At 32.5% G+C, this 22955-nt stretch overlaps 1 protein-coding gene and 1 long non-coding RNA gene across 3 annotated transcripts in view; both read right to left on the bottom strand.

Moving 5' to 3' along the window:
- Positions 1-22955, bottom strand: part of LOC127712180 (density-regulated protein homolog) — a 68590-nt gene that overhangs the window by 24176 nt on the left and 21459 nt on the right. For both annotated transcript variants that reach the window (XM_052218483.1, XM_052218484.1), the window contains exons 3-4: positions 15531-15550; positions 13998-14088 (exon numbers count right to left, since the gene is read on the bottom strand). In XM_052218483.1, coding sequence (XP_052074443.1) covers positions 13998-14088; positions 15531-15550 — 111 coding nt within the window. The remainder of the gene's footprint in view (positions 1-13997; positions 14089-15530; positions 15551-22955) is intronic.
- Positions 1285-3507, bottom strand: LOC127712185 (uncharacterized). The gene is made up of 2 exons (XR_007986977.1): positions 2587-3507; positions 1285-2423 (listed from the first exon to the last, which is right to left on the bottom strand). It is a non-coding gene; the product is annotated as an uncharacterized LOC127712185 (long non-coding RNA).

Raw genomic sequence — 22955 nt, 5'->3', positions numbered from 1 at the left:
GTCGATGGATACAAACTTCGGATACAATTTATAAACAAGATACCCTAAGGAACATTTAGTTAAAGTTTGAAGGTAATTGGCCCAGTAGTTTCAGTGGAGAAGATTTTTAAATGTTAGCAAACTTGATGAACAAATTGTGTAAAATTGTCTTTAAAGGGCAATAACTCCTTAAGGGGTCAATTGACAATTATGGTCATATTAACTTTTTTGTAGATCTTACTTTGCTGAACATTATTGCTGCTTACAGTTTATATATATATCTATAATAATATTCAAAATAATAACAAAAAACTGCAAAATTTTGTTAAAACTACCAATTCGGTGGCAGCAACCCAACAATGGGTTGTTCGATTCGTCTGAAAATTTCAGGGCCGATAGATCTTGACCAATTGAACAATTTTACCCCATGTCACATTTGCTCTAAAAGATTTAGTTTTTGAGATATAAGCCAAAAACTGCATTTTATCCTTATGTTCTATTTTTAGCCATGGCGGCCATGTTTGTCGATGGATACAAACTTCAGATACAATTTATAAACAAGATACCCTAAGGAACATTTAGTTAAAGTTTGAAGGTAATTCGCCCAGTAGTTTCAGAGAAGATTTTTTTAAATGTTAGCAAACTTGATGAACAAATTGTGTAAAATTGTCTTTAAAGGGCAATAACTCTTTAAGGGGTCAATTGACAATTATGGTCATATTAAATTTTTTGTAGATCTTACTTTGCTGAACATTATTGCTGCTTACAGTTTATATATATCTATAATAATATTCATAATAATAACAAATAAAATGCTCCGCTGGGGCCCAGCTTGATACGACCGCAGAGGTCGAACCCTGAACAGTTGGGGCAAGTATGGACACAACATTCAAGCTTGATACAGCACTGAATTTGGATTGTAATTAAATATTTGACACAGCATAGGTTTCTGACACAGAATGAAAGTGGTCTAAGAACTTAAAAATTTTCAATTTACCTATTCATACATGTGATGGACTGTGAAACTCAGATCAGGAGATTGGGAAATTTTGGTCAGGAGATTAGGACTCAGATCAGGAGGTTTTTAATCGACATTAATTTTGTTGTAAATGTAACCGTGTGCTGTAAAAATGGTCTTTTAAAGTGTGTTTTCTTCAACTTTCCATCCAATTTATTATGTTTATAGTACCCTTGTACTTATAAAGTTTCTCCATCTTTATATTCTACATGTTCAATCTAACATTGTATTTTTCCAGTATGTTCTTTAAATTTTTTACTTCATATTCTATAAAACAATCATTGCAACCAGAACATTTGTTTAGCTATCTGCAAATAGTTTTTATTTTTTATTTTTTCTCTTGCAAATAGTTTTTATTTGCAAACTCAAAAAATCATTTTATCTGTAAAATTAGGGTCATAGTTATTATATAAATTTCAATTTAAGCCTTGAAAGGAAGTCTAGAATCCTCAAATAATTTTCAAATTATTATTTTTTTATTTGTCCTAAGACATTTAAAATCATTTAATAACCATCCTTTTATGATTATTTGTTCAATTTATATTTTATTTATATTCTTTTAAAAATTTTCATTATTAAAAGGAAAGTAACTTAAAACAGGATAAATCAAGGGAAGTAACCCAATAAATACACAGTTTTTGTTACACAACAGCAGTTAGCCTGAGGTAAAAATCGTTGATTACCTGTATGTTTGACACCCAAGCTGACAAGTGAAGCCATATAATTATGCATGTTAATTGATTTACAGGTAAAATATAACTTCAGGTAATGTCAGTTACACCAGATGCCTGAGATGATATGTTGGGCAGAAATTTTTCATTCATGAAAAATTTCATACACGGGATTTTTTCCTCTTCAACGGGAGGTCGGGAGGAGACCCCTGAAAACGGGATTATTGTACTCCCGTCGGGAGGTTCACATGTATGCCTATTCAAACCATATCATTATTATTTGCTTTTATATATAAATCAGAAATAACCAATTTAAAATGGAAAATGTTAAAGAAAAAAAAGGAAAAAAAAATCCCCCCCCCAATTTTTTGAACCCCCTTATGATTCATCACCCCCAAACTCAATCCCAGCTTTCCCTTTGTGGTATGGTACCTTGCAGTACAATTTCAGAGAGATTCATACACTTGAACACAAGTTATTGTCTGGAAACTAGAAAAATGCTTGTTTTTTGGCCCCTTTTTGGCCCCAAATTCCTAAACGTTTAGGGCAATTACCCCAAACTCAATTCCAGCTTTCCCTTTGTGATATGGAACCTTGCAGTACAATTTCATAAAGATCCATACACTTACACACAAGTTATTGTCCTGAAACTAGAAAAATGCATGTTTTTTTTGCCCTTTTATGGCCCCTTATTACTAAAATTTTGAGGGAAAACCCCCAAAATCAATCCCAGCCTTCCCTTTGTGATATGGAACCTTGTAGTATAATTTCATAAAGATCCATACACTTACAAACAAGTTATTGTCATGAAACTAGAAAAAATGCTTTTTTTTTTGCCCCTTTTTTGCCCCTAATTCCTAAAATTTGGAGGAAATTACCCCAAAAATCAATCCCAGTATTCCCTTTGTGAAATGGAACCTTGTAGTACAATTTCATAAAGATCCATACACTTACAAACAAGATATTGTCATGAAACTAGAAAAATGCTTGTTTTTTGCCCCTTTTTGGCCCCCAATTCCTAAAATTTGGAGGCAATTACCCCCAAAATCAATCCCAGCATTCCTTTTGTGATATGGAACCTTGTGGTACAATGTCAGAGAGATCCATACACTTACACACAAGTTATGTCTGGAAGTTACAAAAATGCTTATTTTTTGCCCCTTTTTGGCCCCTAATTCCTTAACTGTTAGTACCATAACCCCCAAAATCATTCCCCACCTTCCTTTTGTGGTATTGAACCTTATGGTATAATTTCATTGAGATCCATTCACTTAAACTAAAGTTAGAGTGCGAAAACTAATGTGTATTCGGACGACGACGACGACGCCAACGTCATACCAATATACGACCACAAAAATTTTTTTGCGGTCGTATAAAAACTGCAAAATTTTGTTAAAACTACCAATTTGGTGGCAGCAACCCAACAATGGGTTGTTCGATTCGTCTGAAAATTTCAGAGCTGATAGATCTTGACCAATTGAACAATTTAACCACATGTCAGATTTGCTCTAAAAGCTTTAGTTTTTGAGATATAAGCCAAAAACTGCATTTGACCCCTATGTTCTATTATTAGCCATGGCGGCCATGTTTGTCGATGGATCAAAACTTCGGATACAATTTATAAACTAGATACCCTAAGGAACATTTAGTTAAAGTTTGAAAGTATTTGGCCCATTAGTTTCAGAAGAGAAGATTTTTGAAATAGTTTACGACGACAGACGACGGACGCCAAGTGATGGCATAAGCTCACATGGGGCCCTTCGGGCCCCAGTGAGCTAAAAAGCAAACCTATGACTTCTGTTTTTATTGGTACCAAATTTGTTAAAATCCAACCAGCAATGACCCCAATATTGTTTTGAAAAAAACGTAGTTTTATATGAAATACATATAGTAGCGAAAAAATTGTAGGTGATGAATGAATACGTGAGTGTGTGTGTTGATCTAGAAGGACGTTAGTCATGTAGGTTTTTATATAGACACAAAGCTGAGTATTAGGTATATGAATGCAATTGAAAGATTTAGCACAGATTTCAAATTCTTATAAAAAGCAAGAAGATACTAAGGGGCTAATCAAACAGTATTTACAAGTCGAGGAACAAAGACGACAAAAAAGAATTATCCCTCCTTAAATAAAATGCTTCGTTGAGCGCAGCCTGATACGACCACAGAGGTCAAACCTTGAACAGTTGGGGCAAATTTGGACACAATATTCAAGCTTGATACTGTCTGAATTTGGATTGTGATCAAATTTTTGACATAATATAGGTTTCTGACACAAAATAAATGTGGTCAAAGATCTTATAAATCCATTGCGCAATACTGTGCAATTGAAGATTTCTTCTTGAAACTTTTCAAAAATTCGATAATTTAAAAAATTTTGAAAAAAAATATGAATCCCTTAAAAAAATTAGGAAAAAAATTCTCCCCCCCCCCCCCCAACTTTTTGAAACCCCCCTTGGAGCAATAACCCCAAAACTCAATCCCAGCCTTTCCTTTGTAGTATGGAACCTTGTAGTACAATTTCAGAGAGATCCATACACTTACACACAAGTTATTGTCTGGAAACTAGAAAAATGCTTGTTTTTGGCCCTTTTTTGGCCCCTAATTCCTACATGTTTGGGACAATTAACCCCAAACTCAATCCCAGCCTTCTCTTTGTTATATGGAACCTTGTGGTACAATGTCAGAGAGATCCATACAATTACACACAAGTTATTGTCTGGGAACTAGAAAAATGCTTGTTTTTGGCCCCTTTTTGGCCCTTAATTCCTAAACTGTTGGCCCCCATAACCCTTGAAATCAATCCCAACCTTCTACTTGTGCTATTAAATATTGTGGTACAATTTCAGAGCAATCGAAATACTTATACACAAGTTATTATCCTGAAACTAGAAAAATGCTTGTTTTGGACCCCTTTTTGGGCCCCTAATTCCTAAACGGTTAGGACCATCATCCCCAAAACTTCCCTTTTGTGGAATTGAACCTTCTTAAAATTTCATAGAGATCCATTCGCTTAAACTAAAGTTATTGTCCGGAAACCAATTTGTCTTCGGACGACGACGCAGACGCTGACGACGACATCATACCATTATACGATCCCAAAACATTTTGTGCGGCCATATAAAAACTACATAGACAATTAGAATTGAGCACTAACACGAACCCCACTCCAACATTTATCTTAGAATAAGTAAAAGCTATGTCATTCAGCCTTAGCATTTAACTTTATTCAAAAGGGCAAAAATTAACAGGTGTCTTCTATTCCGTCCGCAATTATTCGGGAATGTAAAATCTAAATTTAGAATTATTGTTGAAACTGAAACTAAACTGTAACATGTGTATGATAAAAATAGAACATGAATTTTCTTATTTATCATTATCTTCAAATTCCAATTTCCAAGAGGTAGCAAAAATTGTTTTCTTTCATTGTACTTTTGTGTACCATTCATCACCATTCAGAAGTAGTGAATGAAAGTTTGAACTTTGAAGTCAATTTTTTTTTTAATTATGAGTTTCAAGTAAAAAATCTGACACTTGTTTACTGCAATTTTAAGGAGGATTAAAAGATGCAGAAAATGAGTCTTAATTTGGTAAATCAATAAAATGTTATAACTGATTAAAATATAAAGGTTCGTTATTCTGCTACAGGATGAAATAAAACTGGATCAGTAAGTTTCAATATTTGATTCTTAAAAATCAGTACAAAACAAGCATTACCAAAAAGGTACAGACAACTGTTTAATTTAGTAAAGATGAAAGTATAATGATGATTGAAATTGGCTATTAGAAGCTGACAGTAATTTTTCTTTAATCACTTGCAGTATATTTCTCTTAAATTAGCATTAGTAAAAAATGGCAAAATGGCTGATGCACAGTCGCGCTTTTCATAGGGCAAGACACAACAGTGTATTAGCGTTACTTATATATACATTGTATAGCGTAGAAGTTGTGCATGGCGATGTCAATGTAGACCTCAATAACCTCACTGAAATTTTTCATATTTCCGCTAAAGATTAAACTTCCACAGGATATAGCTTGAAAGCTAGCACGATTGCTAAGGACTTCCTTTACATCAATCGATTCGTCCTTCATTTCTAAATCATATATCAATTTTTGAAAAAAATCTGTGGACTAATTAAATAAAATATTTTGATCATGTAAAAATTCTTGCCAAATTTCATGATTTTCCCTATATAGCCTATGTATTTTTAGCATATCATGTTATTAATTTCAACAGCTTGTATCTCAAAAAATGAAAACGGTTACCCCTTTTTTAATTTTATTTTCTGGTGTATTTTTACAAGCAAAATCCATATGTGAAAACTAAAATCATGCTGTGGAGTAGTTTAAAATTATGTACACTTCAACTTAAACAGAAAATTATTTGGTTTCAACATGTGTGTACCAGTCATGCCAGTGTGGAACCATACAATGATTATTGAATATTGGTCTATATTAAATATCACTGAAACTGGCATCGAATGTAACAAATTGTCATTGAAAAACATTGTTCTGTACAAAGAAAATGTATTACATGTACTGAAATACACTTGAAATACATGTATCATCAAAACTCCTCAGCAATGTCAATTTTGTACTATATCTGGTTAATATTACAGATATAAATTAAAATCAAAAGTTTCTAAGAAACAGACTGAGACACAGAAATTTACCAAAAACAAGTCTGGACAGACATGTGAATGGTATACGTATGAACAAAAGTAAATTTGAAATAGGACATGTACTGAATACTTTCATTATAATCAAAGCATTGTAGGTGCTGTGATCCAGCCAATTAGACATTTTCTGATCTAATTTTCAATTTTTTTTTCTTCTGAATATCAAATCATGTAAGACAATTCAAGACAGCCATCAAAACTTTGGATAAGTGAGTCTGGCCAAAATGTAAGTTTGTGAATTGTTTATTGATTTTGGGATAAAATTTATACGATACTGAAGATAAATGGTTTATAGAGTTATTTTCATTTCCATAATCTTACTATAAATTTTTTATTCTATCTCCCAACAATAGAGAATTTCTCAATATTGATGCAAATTCTTTTGATATTTCAATTTTAGAAGGTGCAGATTCTTTTACACCTTTTATTAATTAATATTTTTGAATTTAATCATTTTGATATGGATGGAAAGAAGTATCTTCAAAGGAAAGCGTAAAATATCTTTTTATCAATGTTTGACTTAACAATTAACTGAAAGCGGCATTGAAACGCACTTTTCAACAAAATGTTAAGTAACTTATTTTTATTTAAATTGGTGTTCATTCTTCTTTGGGAAAAATACATTTCCTGTTTTCAAATAGACATGTACAAATACCTTATACTGTAAAATAGCAATATAATGGGGGATAAACAAATAAATTTCATTGCAAATAAAATGCTCCGCTGGGGCGCAGCTTGATACGACCGCAGAGGTCAAACCCTGAACAGTTGGGGCAAGTATGGACACAACATTCAAGCTTGATACAGCACTGAATTTGGATTGTAATTAAATATTTGACACAGCATAGGTTTCTGACACAGAATGAAAGTGGTCTAAGAACTTAAAAAATTTTAATTTACCTATTCAAACCATATCATTATTATTTGCTTTTATATATAAATCAGAAATAACCAATTTAAAATGGAAAATTTTAAAGAAAAAAAATGAAAAAAAAATCCCCCCCAAATTTTTTGAACCCCCTTATGATTCATCACCCCCAAAGTCAATCCCAGCCTTCCCTTTGTGGTATGGTACTTTGCAGTACAATTTCAGAGAGATCCATACACTTGAACACAAGTTATTGTCTGGAAACTAGAAAAATGCTTGTTTTTTGGCCCCAAATTCCTAAACGTTTAGGGCAATTACCCCCATACTAAACCCAGCTTTCCCTTTGTGATATAGAACCTTGCAGTACAATTTCAGAGAGATCCATACACTTACACACAAGTTATTGTCCTGAAACTAGAAAAATGTAGTTTTTTTGCCCTTTAATGGCCCCTAATTCCTAAACTTTTGAAGGAATTACCCCCAAAATCAATCCCAGCCTTCCCTTTGTGGTATGGTACCTTGCAGTACAATTTCAGAGAGATCCATACACCTGAACACAAGTTATTGTCTGGAAACTAAAAAAATGCTTATTTTTGGCCCCTTTTTGGCCCCTTATTCCTAAACTTTTTGGGCAATTATCCCCAAACTCAATTCCAGCTTTCCCTTTGCGATATGGAACCTTGTAGTACAATTTCATAAAGATCCATACACTTACACACAAGTTATTGTCATGAAACTAGAAAAATGCTTGTTTTATGCCCTTTTTTGGCCCCCTAATTCCTAAAATTTTGAGGCAATTACCCCCAAAATCAATCCCAGCATTCCCTTTGTGATATGGAACCTTGTGATACAATGTCAGAGAGATCCATACACTTACACACAAGTTATTGTCATGAAACTAGAAAAATGCTTGTTTTTTGCCCCTTTTTGGCCCCTAATTCCTAAAATTTGGAGGCAATTACCCCCAAAATCAATCCCAGCAGTCCCTTTGTGATATGGAACCTTGTGGTACAATGTCAGAGAGATCCATACACTTACACACAAGTTATGTCTGGAAGTTACAAAAATGCTTATTTTTTGCCCCTTTTTGGCCGCTTATTCCTTAACTGTTGGTACCATAACCCCCAAAATCAATCCCCATCTTCCTTTAGTGGTATTGAACCTTATGGTAAAATTTCATAGAGATCCATTCACTTAAACTAAAGTTAGAGTGCGAAAACTAATGTGTCTTCGGACGACAACGACGACGACGCCAACGTCATACCATTATACGACCACAAAAATTTTTTGGCGGCCGTATAAAAATGCTCTGGTTAGAGTTATCTAAATTTTGTTTATTGTTTCAAGCAAATTACTGATATTATAAATTGTAACTTAAACACATCTAAATCAATTATTGTCTAGTATCAGATGATTATGACATTGATTTTACAAGTAAAATAGACCCTACTTGCATTTTCTTATTCATATTTTATTGTTTGTCTTTTCTTTGAAAAAAATACTTTCTTATCAATCCTTAATCATTCACCTTTGACACATAATTTACAGAATGATTTTGTGTGGTGTAAAGATCAAAACTATTTTTTAGACATAGTACATGTATTAAGGTCAAGAATTATGTAAAAGTTGCATAATAAAATGTCTATTCAATTATGTAATACAAAAGATATAAACTGTGGTTGATTAAGATTGGCATTAAAGTGGAAGTGATTCCTACTAATACTCACACCTTTGAGTGTAACTGTTTGTATATCATGACAGTTGTCAATCATAATAGTATTGTATCAATACTGTAACTTGGAAGGAATTGGAATAACAGTATTTGAAATAAATGTGGATAGTGTCCACATGTGGACACAGATGATGCCCCCGCTTGCATATCATATAGTTATAAAGGGACATAACTGAAGAACGATAAAAGTGACGCTACCCAAATTTGAACTTGATCTGAGTTTTGTGGTAATAAGCACTGTGTGTAAGTCTCATAACATTTGGTTGAGGCTAACTTAAGTAGAGAACAGAAACTAAAAATTCAGCAATTTTTCTATTTGTAAACATGCATAACTCTAGAACGGTTGTGTATAAGTTTTATAACATTTGGTTGAGACAAACTTAAGTTAGAGAATGGAAACGAAAAATTTAGCAATTTTTATGTTTATAAAGGGACATAACTCAAGAATGGTAAAAGTGTTGCCACCAAATTTCGTACTTAATCTGTATTATGTAGTAATAAGCATTGTGTATAAGTTTCATAACATTTGGTTGAGGCAAACTAAAGTTAGAAAATGGAAACAAAAAATTTGTACTTGATCTTAGTTTTGTGGTAATGAATATTGTGTATAGGTTTCATAATGTTTGGTTGGGGCAAACTTAAGTTACAGAATGGAAACTAAAAAATTTGCAATCTTTCGATTTATAAAGGTGCATAACTCAATAATGGTTAAAGTGACACTACCCAAATTCAATTTGGATCTGTGTTTTATCAGTGGAAGTCAAAATTAAACATTGCATTGTATAAAGCATTGAGGTTACAATACACCATTAGATTTTATGGGCGCAGCCATTTTATGAGCATAACATGGTATTCAGAATTAAGAGTATAGCTAATCCTGATTGGTTGATATGTGCGCCCGTTATTTTTTGTAATTAGAGACTTCGTGCATTCTGCATTATACCAAAGGCCAAATAAATTATTTTCCTTAGCCCTAACGGAACTGAGATGTCTTTTAAACGCTAGGATGAGACACGTATTTTTAAGTGCAAAATTGATAGGCATGGGAGATAAGTACAAATTACGCTAAGAAAAGCAACGCGAACCTATATTTTTTGGACCAAAAAATACTGTCCTAATAACTTTTCTTTAATTCTAGCAAGGTTTCGTTAAAAAAATCAGCTTTCTAAAGTCTGTATCTCGAAAAAGGCTATCATTGTCGCCTATGGGGAAATTAATTGTTTATTTCAATCTATACAGCGTCGACATTTCTTTATCATAGTGCTCAAAAAGTGTCAAAAACAGTAATTTTACTTGATATTTGATGTGAAACCGTATTTTTTGGTGACAAATGAATTATTGATTAACTAGTTTTTAAGCTATAGTCTGTTTCATATTTGTATAGCGTTTTACCTTAGAAACAAGGGTGGGTTCGAATTTTGACTTACTGTGGAGAGAATATGTCATTTTCTGAACTTCTGCTGATTTGTTTGAAAAAAGCACGTACACGTCTAGAGTTTGGATATACAAATCGATTTTTAAACATGACAATCTCGATCCAAGTGCTGTTATCGAAATTACCAAATTCAGTGAAAATGTACAGAAATGATCCCCTTCGAACATTGAAATGTTCACTCGAATGGCAGACTATAAAAATTAGAATAGGCACGACATTTTGTAGTTAACGAATAGTTTTCGATGTTTCAACACAAATATTTACACATTTTTCATATTTTGAAAGGCTATAGTCTGTTTCAAAAATGTACTTTTATACGAAAATGGTTTCATTTAAAACTGTTGTTCAAAATTCACCGTAGTAGTTACATATTGGATCGGTTTTGGTATCAATATAATCAGTACTTGATGACATATAAAGAATCATTGGAGAAAGTGTACATTATCTTCAGGCCCTTTTTAGCAGTACCGCATTTACTCAAAAAATCAGAAATTTTTTTTTCACATTTTTTGACTGGGGTTACCTCTGATAAAAAATTGTGAAAATTCAGAGAGTAATGTCAGAACGTTTTGAAGATGATTTTTGTGTGGCATATATATTTATGCATCTAACGAACTATGAATTGCATGATTCTAGAAAGTATTAAATACCGTATAGGTTACAATACACCATTAGATTTTATGGGCGCAGCCATTTTATGAGCATAACATGGTATTCAGAATTAAGAGTATAGCTAATCCTGATTGGTTGATATGTGCGCCCGTTATTTTTTGTAATTAGAGACTTCGTGCATTCTGCATTATACCAAAGGCCAAATAAATTATTTTCCTTAGCCCTAACGGAACTGAGATGTCTTTTAAACGCTAGGATGAGACACGTATTTTTAAGTGCAAAATTGATAGGCATGGGAGATAAGTACAAATTACGCTAAGAAAAGCAACGCGAACCTATATTTTTTGGACCAAAAAATACTGTCCTAATAACTTTTCTTTAATTCTAGCAAGGTTTCGTTAAAAAAATCAGCTTTCTAAAGTCTGTATCTCGAAAAAGGCTATCATTGTCGCCTATGGGGAAATTAATTGTTTATTTCAATCTTGATTGTAGTTGATTCAACTATAATCATGGAAAAAGGAAGATAACTCCAATTTTAAAAATTACTTATTTAGAAGAAAATAAAAATTTAGCAATTTTTCCATTTCTAAAGGGGCATAACTCTAGAACGGAGTAAGTGACGCCACCAAAATTCACACTTGATCGGTATTTTGTGGTAATAAGCATTGTGTATAAGTTTCATAACATTTGGTTGTGGCAAACTTAAGTTAGAGAACGGAAACTAAAAATTTAGCAATTTTTCCATTTGTAAGCATAACTCTAGAACGGTAAAAGTTACACCACCAAAATTCAAACTTGATCTGTGTTTTGTGGTAATAAGCATTGTCTGTAAGTGTCATAACATTTGGTTGAGGCAAACTAAAGTTAGAGAACGGAAACGAAAAATTCAGCAATTTTTCCATTTGTAAAGGGGCATAACTCTAGAACAGTAAAAGTGATGCCACCAAAATCCAAACTTGATCTGTGTTTTGTGGTAATAAGCATTGTGTATAAGTTTCATAACATTTGGTTGAGGCAAAGTAAAGTTAGAGAACGGAAACGATAAATTCAGAAATTTTCCATTTGTAAAGGGGCATAACTCTAGAACGGTAAAAGTGGCGCCACCAAAATTCAAATTTTATCTGTGTTTTGTGGTAATTAGCATTGTGTATGAGTTTCATAACATTTGGTTGAGGCAAACTAAAGTTAGAGAACGGAAACCAATTTTGGGACGTATGTACATATGTACGTTCGTTCGTACGTACGTACAGACGAACGTATGTACGTTCGTTCGTACGTACGTACAGACGGACAAGGGTAAAACTTAATGCCCCCTCGGCTACAGCTGGGGCATAAAAAGTGTGGTTATGAACTTTGATATCAATAAAGCTTTTGTCTAATTTTATTCCATTACTTCCACATGAAACAGATAATGATAAAATGCTTTCTACTTAAATATTATATCTTACCTTTTCACATTTATTCATAAATAGTACTATTTTTCAAATTTTGATTTACAAAAGTAACTACATGTATATGCAAGTGTTTATCTAAAATTTAGTAGCTGTTTGACCTATCTTTTCTTATTTTAAGGGCAAATTATATGTCAAAAGATGGTGGTAGATGATAAAAATGTTGTTTAAACTTTCTGCAAGTCATAAAACACATAATTAGTTACATGGTATGTTGTCAAAGCAGAACTATGCCAAATCTTAAAATCCGGAGTGTACACATAGATCCAGCATGGCTGGATCAAAAATACAAAACAAAGAATTACATCTGCTGTCAACATATCAAAAGCTGCACAAACTTCAGAACAAGAGATGAGCTTTTTATTTTTTTGATAATGTTTCAGATTACGAATGATATCCAGTAGAAAATTCAGGTATGAATTAAACCTGTTCCAATTTTGTCCTTCACATGGTTTGACCCTAGGTTCTAACAAGAAATGAGATGTCAAATTGACAGCTAAAAGGAATGAAAAAATTGAAAACAACACGTTTAATAATTTCATGCGTCCGAAGCGCTTTTTTGGATTTACCTTCATCAGGAACGCTCAAAGCCAAACATTTGAAATCCGAGGATGTATAAGTACCGAAACCGTTGAAGAGCTATATGACAAAAATACCTAAAATAAATAGCCAAATTCATCTAAAATCAACTTTGCCTGAGGGAGTTATTGACATATTGTAATGTATGGTACTTTCAGGCTTGTCTGACCTGCCACGTTCTGTGCCCATTTACAAATCTATAAAAGGTCATGAATTGTCATGAATTGTAAAATTGAAAATAGTCAATTTCAAACTTGACCTCCATTTTTACCATTAGTACATGTGTAACAACATATAAAAATTTGAAAAGCATTGGCTAAACAGGTCATCTTCCAATCTATCAAGGACCATAACTCCTGAACACAAAAAGAAAATATCAATATTGAAATTGACCTCAATTTTGTCATCAGTAACAAAAGACTAAAATTTGAAAAGCATTGGTTGAATGGTTCATAATCTATTGCATGGCAACAGTCATTTTCCAATCTATAAAGGACCATAACGCAGTAAAAACTTGACCTCCATTTTTCCATCAGAAACAACGTATTAAGATTTGAAAAGCATTGGTTGGATGTTACATAAGTTATTGCACAGAAATGACATAATGAGTATTTAGTTACATCGCAATGTTTAAATTTTCTTTTATGAAATTTGATTAGCAGATCTTAGAAGGAATCTATTTAAGTTTTCCCCAACTTTCCACATTCCAAGCTGGCCTTGGTCCAAATCTAGATCTGGGACATAGTGTATTGTTAGTTATCCTCTTCCTATAGATGAAGAGCTTGACTTTTAGTATACACAATTCACCATAACGTTGAAGACTCTGTTTATCTCTCAAATTAAATATTGTTGCAAACATTTTTTTGTTCATGTTTAACATAGTTGGATTTTCCTCAAATATAAATACTCATGAAATAACCTAAAGGTAAATTTCAAACACAACTGTCTGATGTTAAACTATCACTGTCCAAACCTTTTATACTCATGAGTCTTTCAAATTCTTCTGGCAGATTTTTCTCCAACCATTTCTTGCATTTTTCATAATTTGGATAGTATTCACAATACTGAAAGTAAAAAAAACCAAAATTAGTCTCTTATTCTATACAAATTTATCATGTTTATACACCGATGGTGCGAGACCCTCATGGGTAGTCAAGGTCTTTAAACAGCCCCTGGTAGTATGTTTATACTATTCCAGAATGGATGTATAATATTATAACAAGTTGCTAGCTTTCTGTCAGCCTTTTTTTCTCATCAAAATTGGCAATAAAATCAAATGCTTCTTAACGTTTAAAAAAATTCAATGTTGCTTTTAATATATACATCAATTCAACATTGCATTTTTTGTTTGTAACATTTTCTTCACACAGGTGATACAACCATGAATGGACAGTAAATACAGTGAAATGAGGATGTTTTTACCTTGACCATCCAGCATGTCCAGTAGCTTTTATAAAATGATCATATTGCATATCTATTAAAATAGTATTATTATGATTGCACTGACTTGAAACTATAAAAACCCTTATTTGGAATTAACATAGTTTTAAAAGTTTACATCATAATGAAAATTTGTATTTTATATCAAGTTAATGTGACCACAATTACATGGTTAACTGCCTTAAAGGAAATTTTTCACCTGATACGTGACCAACTTCATAATGTCCCTTCTATAGTAAGCAAGGCATACAAAAATAGATTGTGTATCATAATTTCAATAGTTAATGCTTCCATATTTACATGATTTATAACAAACTTTTATTTTAATTATCTATTGAAAATTTTTTAAGTTGCTAAGAAACTAAAGTTCCAACTCCCTCAGGCATATTTGATCTAAGATAATTTTGGCTATACTTTTTACAAAATGTTTTACTTTTGGTGGTATAGCTCATTATGTTTTTAGGTCTTTATACATCCTTGGCTTTCTATAGTTAAGATTTGAGCCTTCCTGATGGAGGTAAATCCAGAAGAGCTCTTCAGATGTACAAAATCATTAAATGTATAAAGTGTTATTTTCTTTTACTGGTAGAAATTAATATATAACCAAGATGTCAATATGTATTTTGTAGCTTATTAGGGTTGATAAACTACGTGTGTCTGTATACACCAGGATTTTACCATATTTCAGAAGAAATTCCTTACCCGGTAATTCAAATAATTACATACTGGAATAAATCAATATTTCTCATTATTTTCCAACCATATGACATGTAGATCAGTTTTATACCATTTTAATAACCTTAGTCATCTGTTGCAATATGCATTCAGGTCATTATTTAGCACATTTGCCTTAATTATTATTAAACTAAATGTAACCTGCAACCACATTACTTTTTTGCAAATGTATCATTGCCTCATCATTGGTCAGTGAATACATGTCTTTAAATGTATCTAAATCTATGTATGACTGAGACAATATACAGAAAAGGATGTTGACAACAAGAAATATGCAGTTTCCCATTACTGAAATCTTACCAATCTGTAACTTTCAAATTTACATACTCACTTCTAATGGCATACTGCATTCTGAAAAAGAACAAAAAATAGCTGTTTTAAACCTTGTCAAAGCATTTGAACTAGACTTGAGATCACCTCTTCTACACTAAAACAAGTCTTAAAACGTGTTTGCTCTGTCTCAACGTCCAATATACATTATGAAGGGTTGTAGCTGTGTCAAGTTGACTTTTTCAGATAATAGACAAAATATGTTAAAATTGTTAAAAAAGGCAACCTTTATATCAGAGCCATAACTGCTGTTTCAAGCAATTGGTATTGTTTGTAGATCATATATTTCAGATCATCGATACAGTTTCTGTCTATCTACTATGCAAGTTTTCAAGATAATAAGCAAAACAGCAAATATTGGTAAAAATTCTTCATTTTACATGTTTAAGAGCAAAAACTCCTATAAGTCAGTAAATTTTATTTTATCACATTATCAATTCTGTATATATAGATCCTGTATTGCTGAGCTATGCTGTTGTTTACAGTGTCTGCCTATTTAATTTTTTCAAGACTAGGCCAATAAAAAAGTATGTGTGTTTACTGTTATCTGCTGAAAACAAAAAATATTTTTATCAGCAAACCCAGAAATAGCCGAAGTCGGTATTGCATTTACAAATATTTCCGATTAATGGCCATTTGTCAAAGATTTTTTGTCAGTCAGATATGTTTTTACTGAGATTTATACAATACTTGCTGACCATTTTCAGCATTAAGCTAGCAGTTGAACAAAAAGAATATAGCTGTCAGCTTTAATACCAGTAAAAATATAATTTGCCCAATTTTCAGTAAAAAAAAGTTAGGGTTGGATATAAAAAATTATGGTACCGGTAGGTAGGATTTCAGTAAATACAATGTTTTTTTTTTGGCATAATAAACAAAATGCATAACTCCTATATTATATTGTATTGTAGAAATGCTTACAATGCAACGTTAAATATATATTTCATTTACTTAACTTCTGTAAAAATAATACATCAGTGCTGATTTTACCTAAGCCTATCAGAATAGTGTGGTTAAAGTTCATAACAAGTTAACTCCTGTTATCTAACAGTGCTTTAGACCTTGAGGACATAACTAATGACTTATGAATGACTTATATGACTTGATTATTTAGATTGCTGGAACCTGGGCTCTATGTTTCAAAGGCCAAATTGTGGATGAAATCCAGACGATTTGGTATATTTTCTAAAAATCGCTATTTTCACCCATTTTTGATTGTAACTGGCAAATCTGTAAGAAAAAACAGAAAAAATTGTACAATAGAAAAAGAAAGGATATGGGGTATCCATCCATGACACAAAATCAGTACATGCACAGCAAAAAACACACAAAAATCAAAGGAACAGCACTTTTATTGCTGTTCTTCATCTCAAAGTCACAGTGAGGCCTTCAACAGGAAGCAAAAAACCTTTCACTTTCGCACATATGTATGCATTAAATTGAAACGCTTAATTTTGAAATAATGGAAATCGATTTACATGTATAAGATTTATGCAGTAACTTTAAATATGACAAACAAGAAATGCTTTCCCATTTCTAAATTGAACTTGTTTGTACAACATCAACAGCTGCAACCATGATCCTAGTCTACTGATATGGATAGAATTTTAAATAAAATGCTTCGCCGAGCGCAGCTGGATACAACCGCAGAGGTCCAACCCTGAACAGTTTGGGGCAAAACTGGACACAATATTCCCGCTTGATACAGGTCTGAATTTGGATTGTAATTAAATATTTGACACATACTAGGTTTCTGACACAGAATAACTGTAGTCAAAGAACTAAGAATTGGTTACCCCTCCCCCCAAAAAATAATTTAAAAAAAATTTTACCCCCACCTTTTTTTTGCTTTTGTGCAATACACTATGCTGTTGCAAATTGAACCCCCCCTTTTTTTTTGCCAAAAAAAAAAATATTTGAAGAAATTTTCTTTTTAATTTCTGAAATCTGAAAATATGTCCCCCCCCCCCAAATTTCTTTTTTACCCCCCCTTTTTCCCCCCCAAAAAAAAATTCTTTCCCTCAAGATATGATCATTATCTCAATTCAAATTTTATGGAGTTTGCAACCATAATTACCCATTTATATACATCATAACATAAACGGTACCAATTTTTCTGCACCAGATGCGCATTTCAACAAACAATGTCTCTTCAGTGATGCTCGAGGCCAACATATTTGAAAATCCAAAGCTTAATAAAAATATGAAGAGCTATAAACAAAAAAGGACCAAAAAGTATAGCCAAAGCCGGGCAAGGAATCAGAGCTTTGCATGAGGGAGATACATTCCTTAATTTTAAATAATTTCCAAAATTTTGTGACAGCAAATTTTAATAACATAAAACCCGTATTTTCATGCCAGTACCAAAGTACTGGCTCCTGGGCTGGTGATACCCTCGGGGACTATCAGTCCACCAGCAGAGGCATCGATCCAGTGTAAGGTAGGTAATTCAAACACAAAACATTGTACTTAAAAGTAATTGTCCATTAACAAGGAAACCCTTGTTTTCCCCCTTTTTTGCCCCTAATTCCTAAACGGTTTGAGCCATTACCCCCCAAAGCCAATCCTAACCATCCCTTTGTGGTATGGAAACTTGTGGTATAATTTCAGAGAGATCCATACAACGTTCCACAAGTTATTGTCTGGAAACTAGAAAAATGCTTATTAGGGCCCCTTTTTGGCCCCTAATTCCTAAACTGTTAGGACTATAACCCCCAAAATCAATCTCAACCTTCCTTTTGTGGTTATAAACCTTGTGTTTAAATTTCATAGATTTCTATTTACTTATACTAAAGTTATTGTCCGGAAACCAATTGTCTTCAGACGACGCTGACGACGACGTGATACCAAAAATGCTTACAAGTTGCAAAATAGGATATCTAAAGTTTTAAACAAATTGTAAGATAACTTTAGGCACCGGTCAATCATGTTATGTGTTTGTGTGCAACTTGAGGGGGATGAATTTTCCTTCATAATTTTCCAATTTTCCAGATAATAAAAAAAAACACAATTGTTTTCGGTAACATACAAGAACACTATTTTTTATATAAAATTGCCCCCCACCCCGCAAACCTCTGAAGATTGATCAGTAATAGAAACCAACTGCCGTATATTTTTTCTGTTTGAAAAAAAAAGAATTTCACTTCCCTTCTAAAAGAAATAATTTTTTTCCCTTCCCTTCTGAAACAAATATATTTTTTTTCACTTCCCTTCTTAACAACAAAATGAGATTTTGTATGCTCACCAAAAATAAAGACTTTTAAACACCTGTGTTAGATAAGATAAATCATGGAATATTATTTATTCTCGATTCAAATATGAATAAAATTGAAGCATATTGTCTCATCTTTCAAAACCACTTTTCTGTTAAATAATGAGATGCAACAACACGTGTTTTTATTAACCACACTATTTTTAGACTCAGTTGTCAATTTTGTCAATATCAATAGTTGCGGTCAAGCATGCCGATGAGAGCAGACGTGAAAATTTTTGCAGAGAGAATCCTTCAACATCATTGAAATTGTTTTATTCCACTGTTTAAACATATTGATAGTTTAATCAATATTTGATTGGTTGAGACTATCCCACGTGTCATTGAACAAATCTTCATATTCCATTCTGAGGATCATATTCCCCTCTCACTGTGTATCATCGCCACCGGAAATTGGGTACTAACGAAGCGGAGAGAAATGGAAAAAAAGTAAACAAGGTAAGAATTCATTCAATTTAAAGCATTTCTACTGGTTTGACGAAGGTACCGCTTAAGAAATGATTTTCTGATATATAATTCTTTAAATTATTAGGCCGATAAGTACAAAATTAAGACAATATTTTGTGTTATACTCCAAAGCTTGCCACTTAGTACCTGAAAATTTCGAGGTCGATTGTCCTCTGTCGCCCCATTGGCAAGATATTCAACTGTTTTTCATTATTTTTCCAGACACGTTTTTAGATTATGATAGTGTGACATCATATTGACTGAAATCTGTTGTCATAAAGATGTTTTTAAAGAATACAGACCAAAACATTGTTTGTTTATTGTACGGCGAATTGCAGGACGTTGTACGGCGAATTGCAAAATAACAACTTTTGTCTGTACGGCGTCTTGCAATATATTGTAATTTAAAGATGAAATTAATCACTGTTTAGATAATATCAAGTGACGAAATTTGGCTGTATCAAAGCTTTACCGGCTTACAAATATACAAAATAAACTACTTATCAACTATTATAAAATATATGCCGTTAATTTCGTTCAGAGGTCGTCGTTGCGTACCTCTATTTGACTTTTTGTTTTTAAAGACAAAAAGTTTTTTTTCAACCATATTATCCTAAATACATTCATATATCGTTATAATAATAACGACTGTTGTCTTATTTGTTGTCAAGGTGAAATTTTGTAAGTTCAATAAAAAAAAACGACCATTCATCTTTTGTTGGCGCTGTTTTTTTTTTTAAATATAAACAGTGGAGATGTTGTATGATTGCAAATAAGATAACTATCCACCAGGGTCAAATAAAGTGTATGTAAGCAATTATATACTATCGTTTGGCCTTCAACAACGAAAAATCGTACCTTACAGTCGGCTATAAAAAGCCCAGACATGAAAATTGTGGAAGGATTCAACAAGAGAACTAACGTCCTATCTCATAACAAAACAATTAACGAAAAATAACAAATATGATAGAGATGAACCAACGACAACCACCAAACTACAGGCTCGTGGCTTCGGACAGACACATAAAGAATGTGCTGGGTTAAATAGATCTAGGAAGATGTGGTATGAGTGCCAATGAGACAACTCTCCATCCAAGTCACAATTTATAAAAGTAAACCATTATAGGTCAATGTACGGTCTTCAACATTGTTTATTGTTTATTTTTTAAATTTCTGAAATGAATAATTTGTTAAAAGAAAAGTGAAGAAAATACTTTGTTTTCATTGAAAATTACGAGAAATAAATCATGAATTGTGTTTCGAATTAATTTTCTTGTTTCTTATTGAAAATAAGATTGTATTTTTTTTTTTAGTTTAAGTAAATTCAATCAATCTTTTTATTTACAGGGAAAAAATAATAAAAGACTGTTGCTAAGGCTGTTTGGCCTAAACTTAAATGAGTAGATGGAGGGGTAGTGAAAAGGAGTGTATTCGTCCGAATTTTCATTGTTACAGTAGTACATTTTCATGATTACTATGTATAATATTTCTCAGTAAATTTTAATGTGATACTGTGCCAATTAAAATTAAAATTATATAATTAATACAAGTAAGACTTGCATTTGCCTTAAAAGATATAACAGTACGTGATTTTTTGTTTTCAAACACACCTTCTCTGTTTAGAAATTTATAAAGATATGGATCTCGGCCTATCTGTTTGGTTGAATATAAATGTGAATTCATAGAGTTTCAAAATCAACAGTAAGCCCTATTTTTGTGTGTGTGTAAATAATCTAATCTTTAGATAGATGCTAAAATTAAAATCATTTTTCTAAATAAGAAGAAAAGAGTGCAACTTAAGCACGCCTGAATGTAAAAAGGTGTACCCGACTTATTCGTTCACGATAAGAATTTACAGATTTCGGTATTTTAACAAAACTGTTTACGAGGGCAAATAAATAAATGAACGCTATCAAATCAACATTTAAATTTACCTGGATTTTTCCAAAAGAATTTATGAGTATGTACCATCAGGATTCAAAAATATTTCAACCTGTCCTTATTAGATGTTATTTCATTATAATTCTTTAAACTTACAAGTCAAAGATGCTAGCTTTTGTGAATTGTATTAATAAGTATATAATATTAAAATGACAACCAAAAAAAACTTCATACAAGGTCATCTTTATTCTCAAGTAGAAAGTGTATATAAATAGTTTATGCCGTAGCCACAGCCGGATTTGTATCCCTTGTATCGGATTCTTCTTTCATTCTTTCCAAAAATGATTAATCTAAGGTTAATATTTTTTAAAAATTTAAACAGTGTTAGCCACCGAGCTTGTTCATTTCTTTCTATATAGAGATGAATTTTTTTTTTAGAAAATTAATGTTCTTTATTCTAATATATTGGCTGTATCTGCCTTTTACAAATAAGACAATAACTGAAAAAGGAGACGTGGAATGGTTTTCACTGAGAGGACTTTCAAACAAAGTCCAAATGAAATAGATTTGACCAACTATTGGTTACTATACACTTCACAATGAACAAAACCCATACCGTATCAAAATTGCCTGATTTATGACAAAATCATAAACAAATATGTCAGGCAGCAACTTACGCTATATTACATGTTCCTGACCAGGGACAGACACATATATATTGAGGCGGGCTTAAACATGTTTGTGAGCACTCAAACCTCCCTTAACATGGTGCCGTGGTGTAGCAATACAACATTTTTTTTGGCAGAGAATGATAATTCATTTATATTTCATTTTATCTGAAAGTTGAAAGATAATTCATTCACTTAATAGTTCTAAATATTCAATGCGGAAAAATTCTCCTGCCATTACCTCCTTCCTTCCCTCCACCCACAACCCATCCCCGAAATGTTCATCACTTATATGCAAATGCTGACTAATGTTGTATGGTTAAAACATTTGGTTGAGGAAATCTAAAGTTTGAGAACAGAAACGACAGCTTTAGCTTTTTTTCATTTATAAAAGGGCATAACTCAAGAACGGTAACAGTGACGCTACCCAATCTATAACTTGATCTGTGTTTTGTGGTGATTAGCATTTCGTGTAAGTTTTAAAACATTTGGTTAAGGCATACTAAAGTTAGAGAACGGAAACCAATATTGGGACTTTCTGGACGGACGGGAGAGACGGGTCGGACGGACATGGGTAACATTTAACGCTACGTCAGGGCAGAACAACAGGTCTGTAAAACAGTGACATGCCTTTCCGAAAGTTACAACATTTGCCAGCTTTTGTATATGCCGTATTCATATTGTATACATCAGGTATGTAAAAGATGTAATAGGACTGTGTTCAAGCCTTATATTGTGTATACATCTTAAATGGTGTCAAGCGAATTGTATTTTTATCAAATGCATAATTAGATATTTGAACCTGATACTTTATTTTCTTTAAAAAGACGGCAAATAAATATTTTGAAATTAGCAAGTTGCCATAGAGTTGAAAACAAGTTGCCATACAGTAAATTTGTCAACATGAGCAAGTTGCCGTACCCTAGACTTTATTTTTTATGGTCTTTATTCTTTAAAAACGTTCATTTTGACAACAAATTTCTGTAAATATGATGCCACACTATCATAATCTAAAAAAGTGTCTGGAAAAATAATGAAAAACAGTTGAATATCTTGCCAATGGGGCGACAGAGGACGATCGACCTCGAAATTTTCAGGTACTAAGTGGCAAGTTCTTGAGTATAACACAAAATCTTGTCTTAATTTTGTACTTATCGGC

This window comes from Mytilus californianus, unplaced genomic scaffold, assembly GCF_021869535.1.
Source record: "Mytilus californianus isolate M0D057914Y unplaced genomic scaffold, xbMytCali1.0.p SCAF_8, whole genome shotgun sequence".
Lineage (NCBI taxonomy): Eukaryota > Metazoa > Mollusca > Bivalvia > Mytilida > Mytilidae > Mytilus > Mytilus californianus.
Note: the sequence above shows the minus strand (reverse complement) of the source record. Positions and strands in the feature narration are given on the sequence as shown.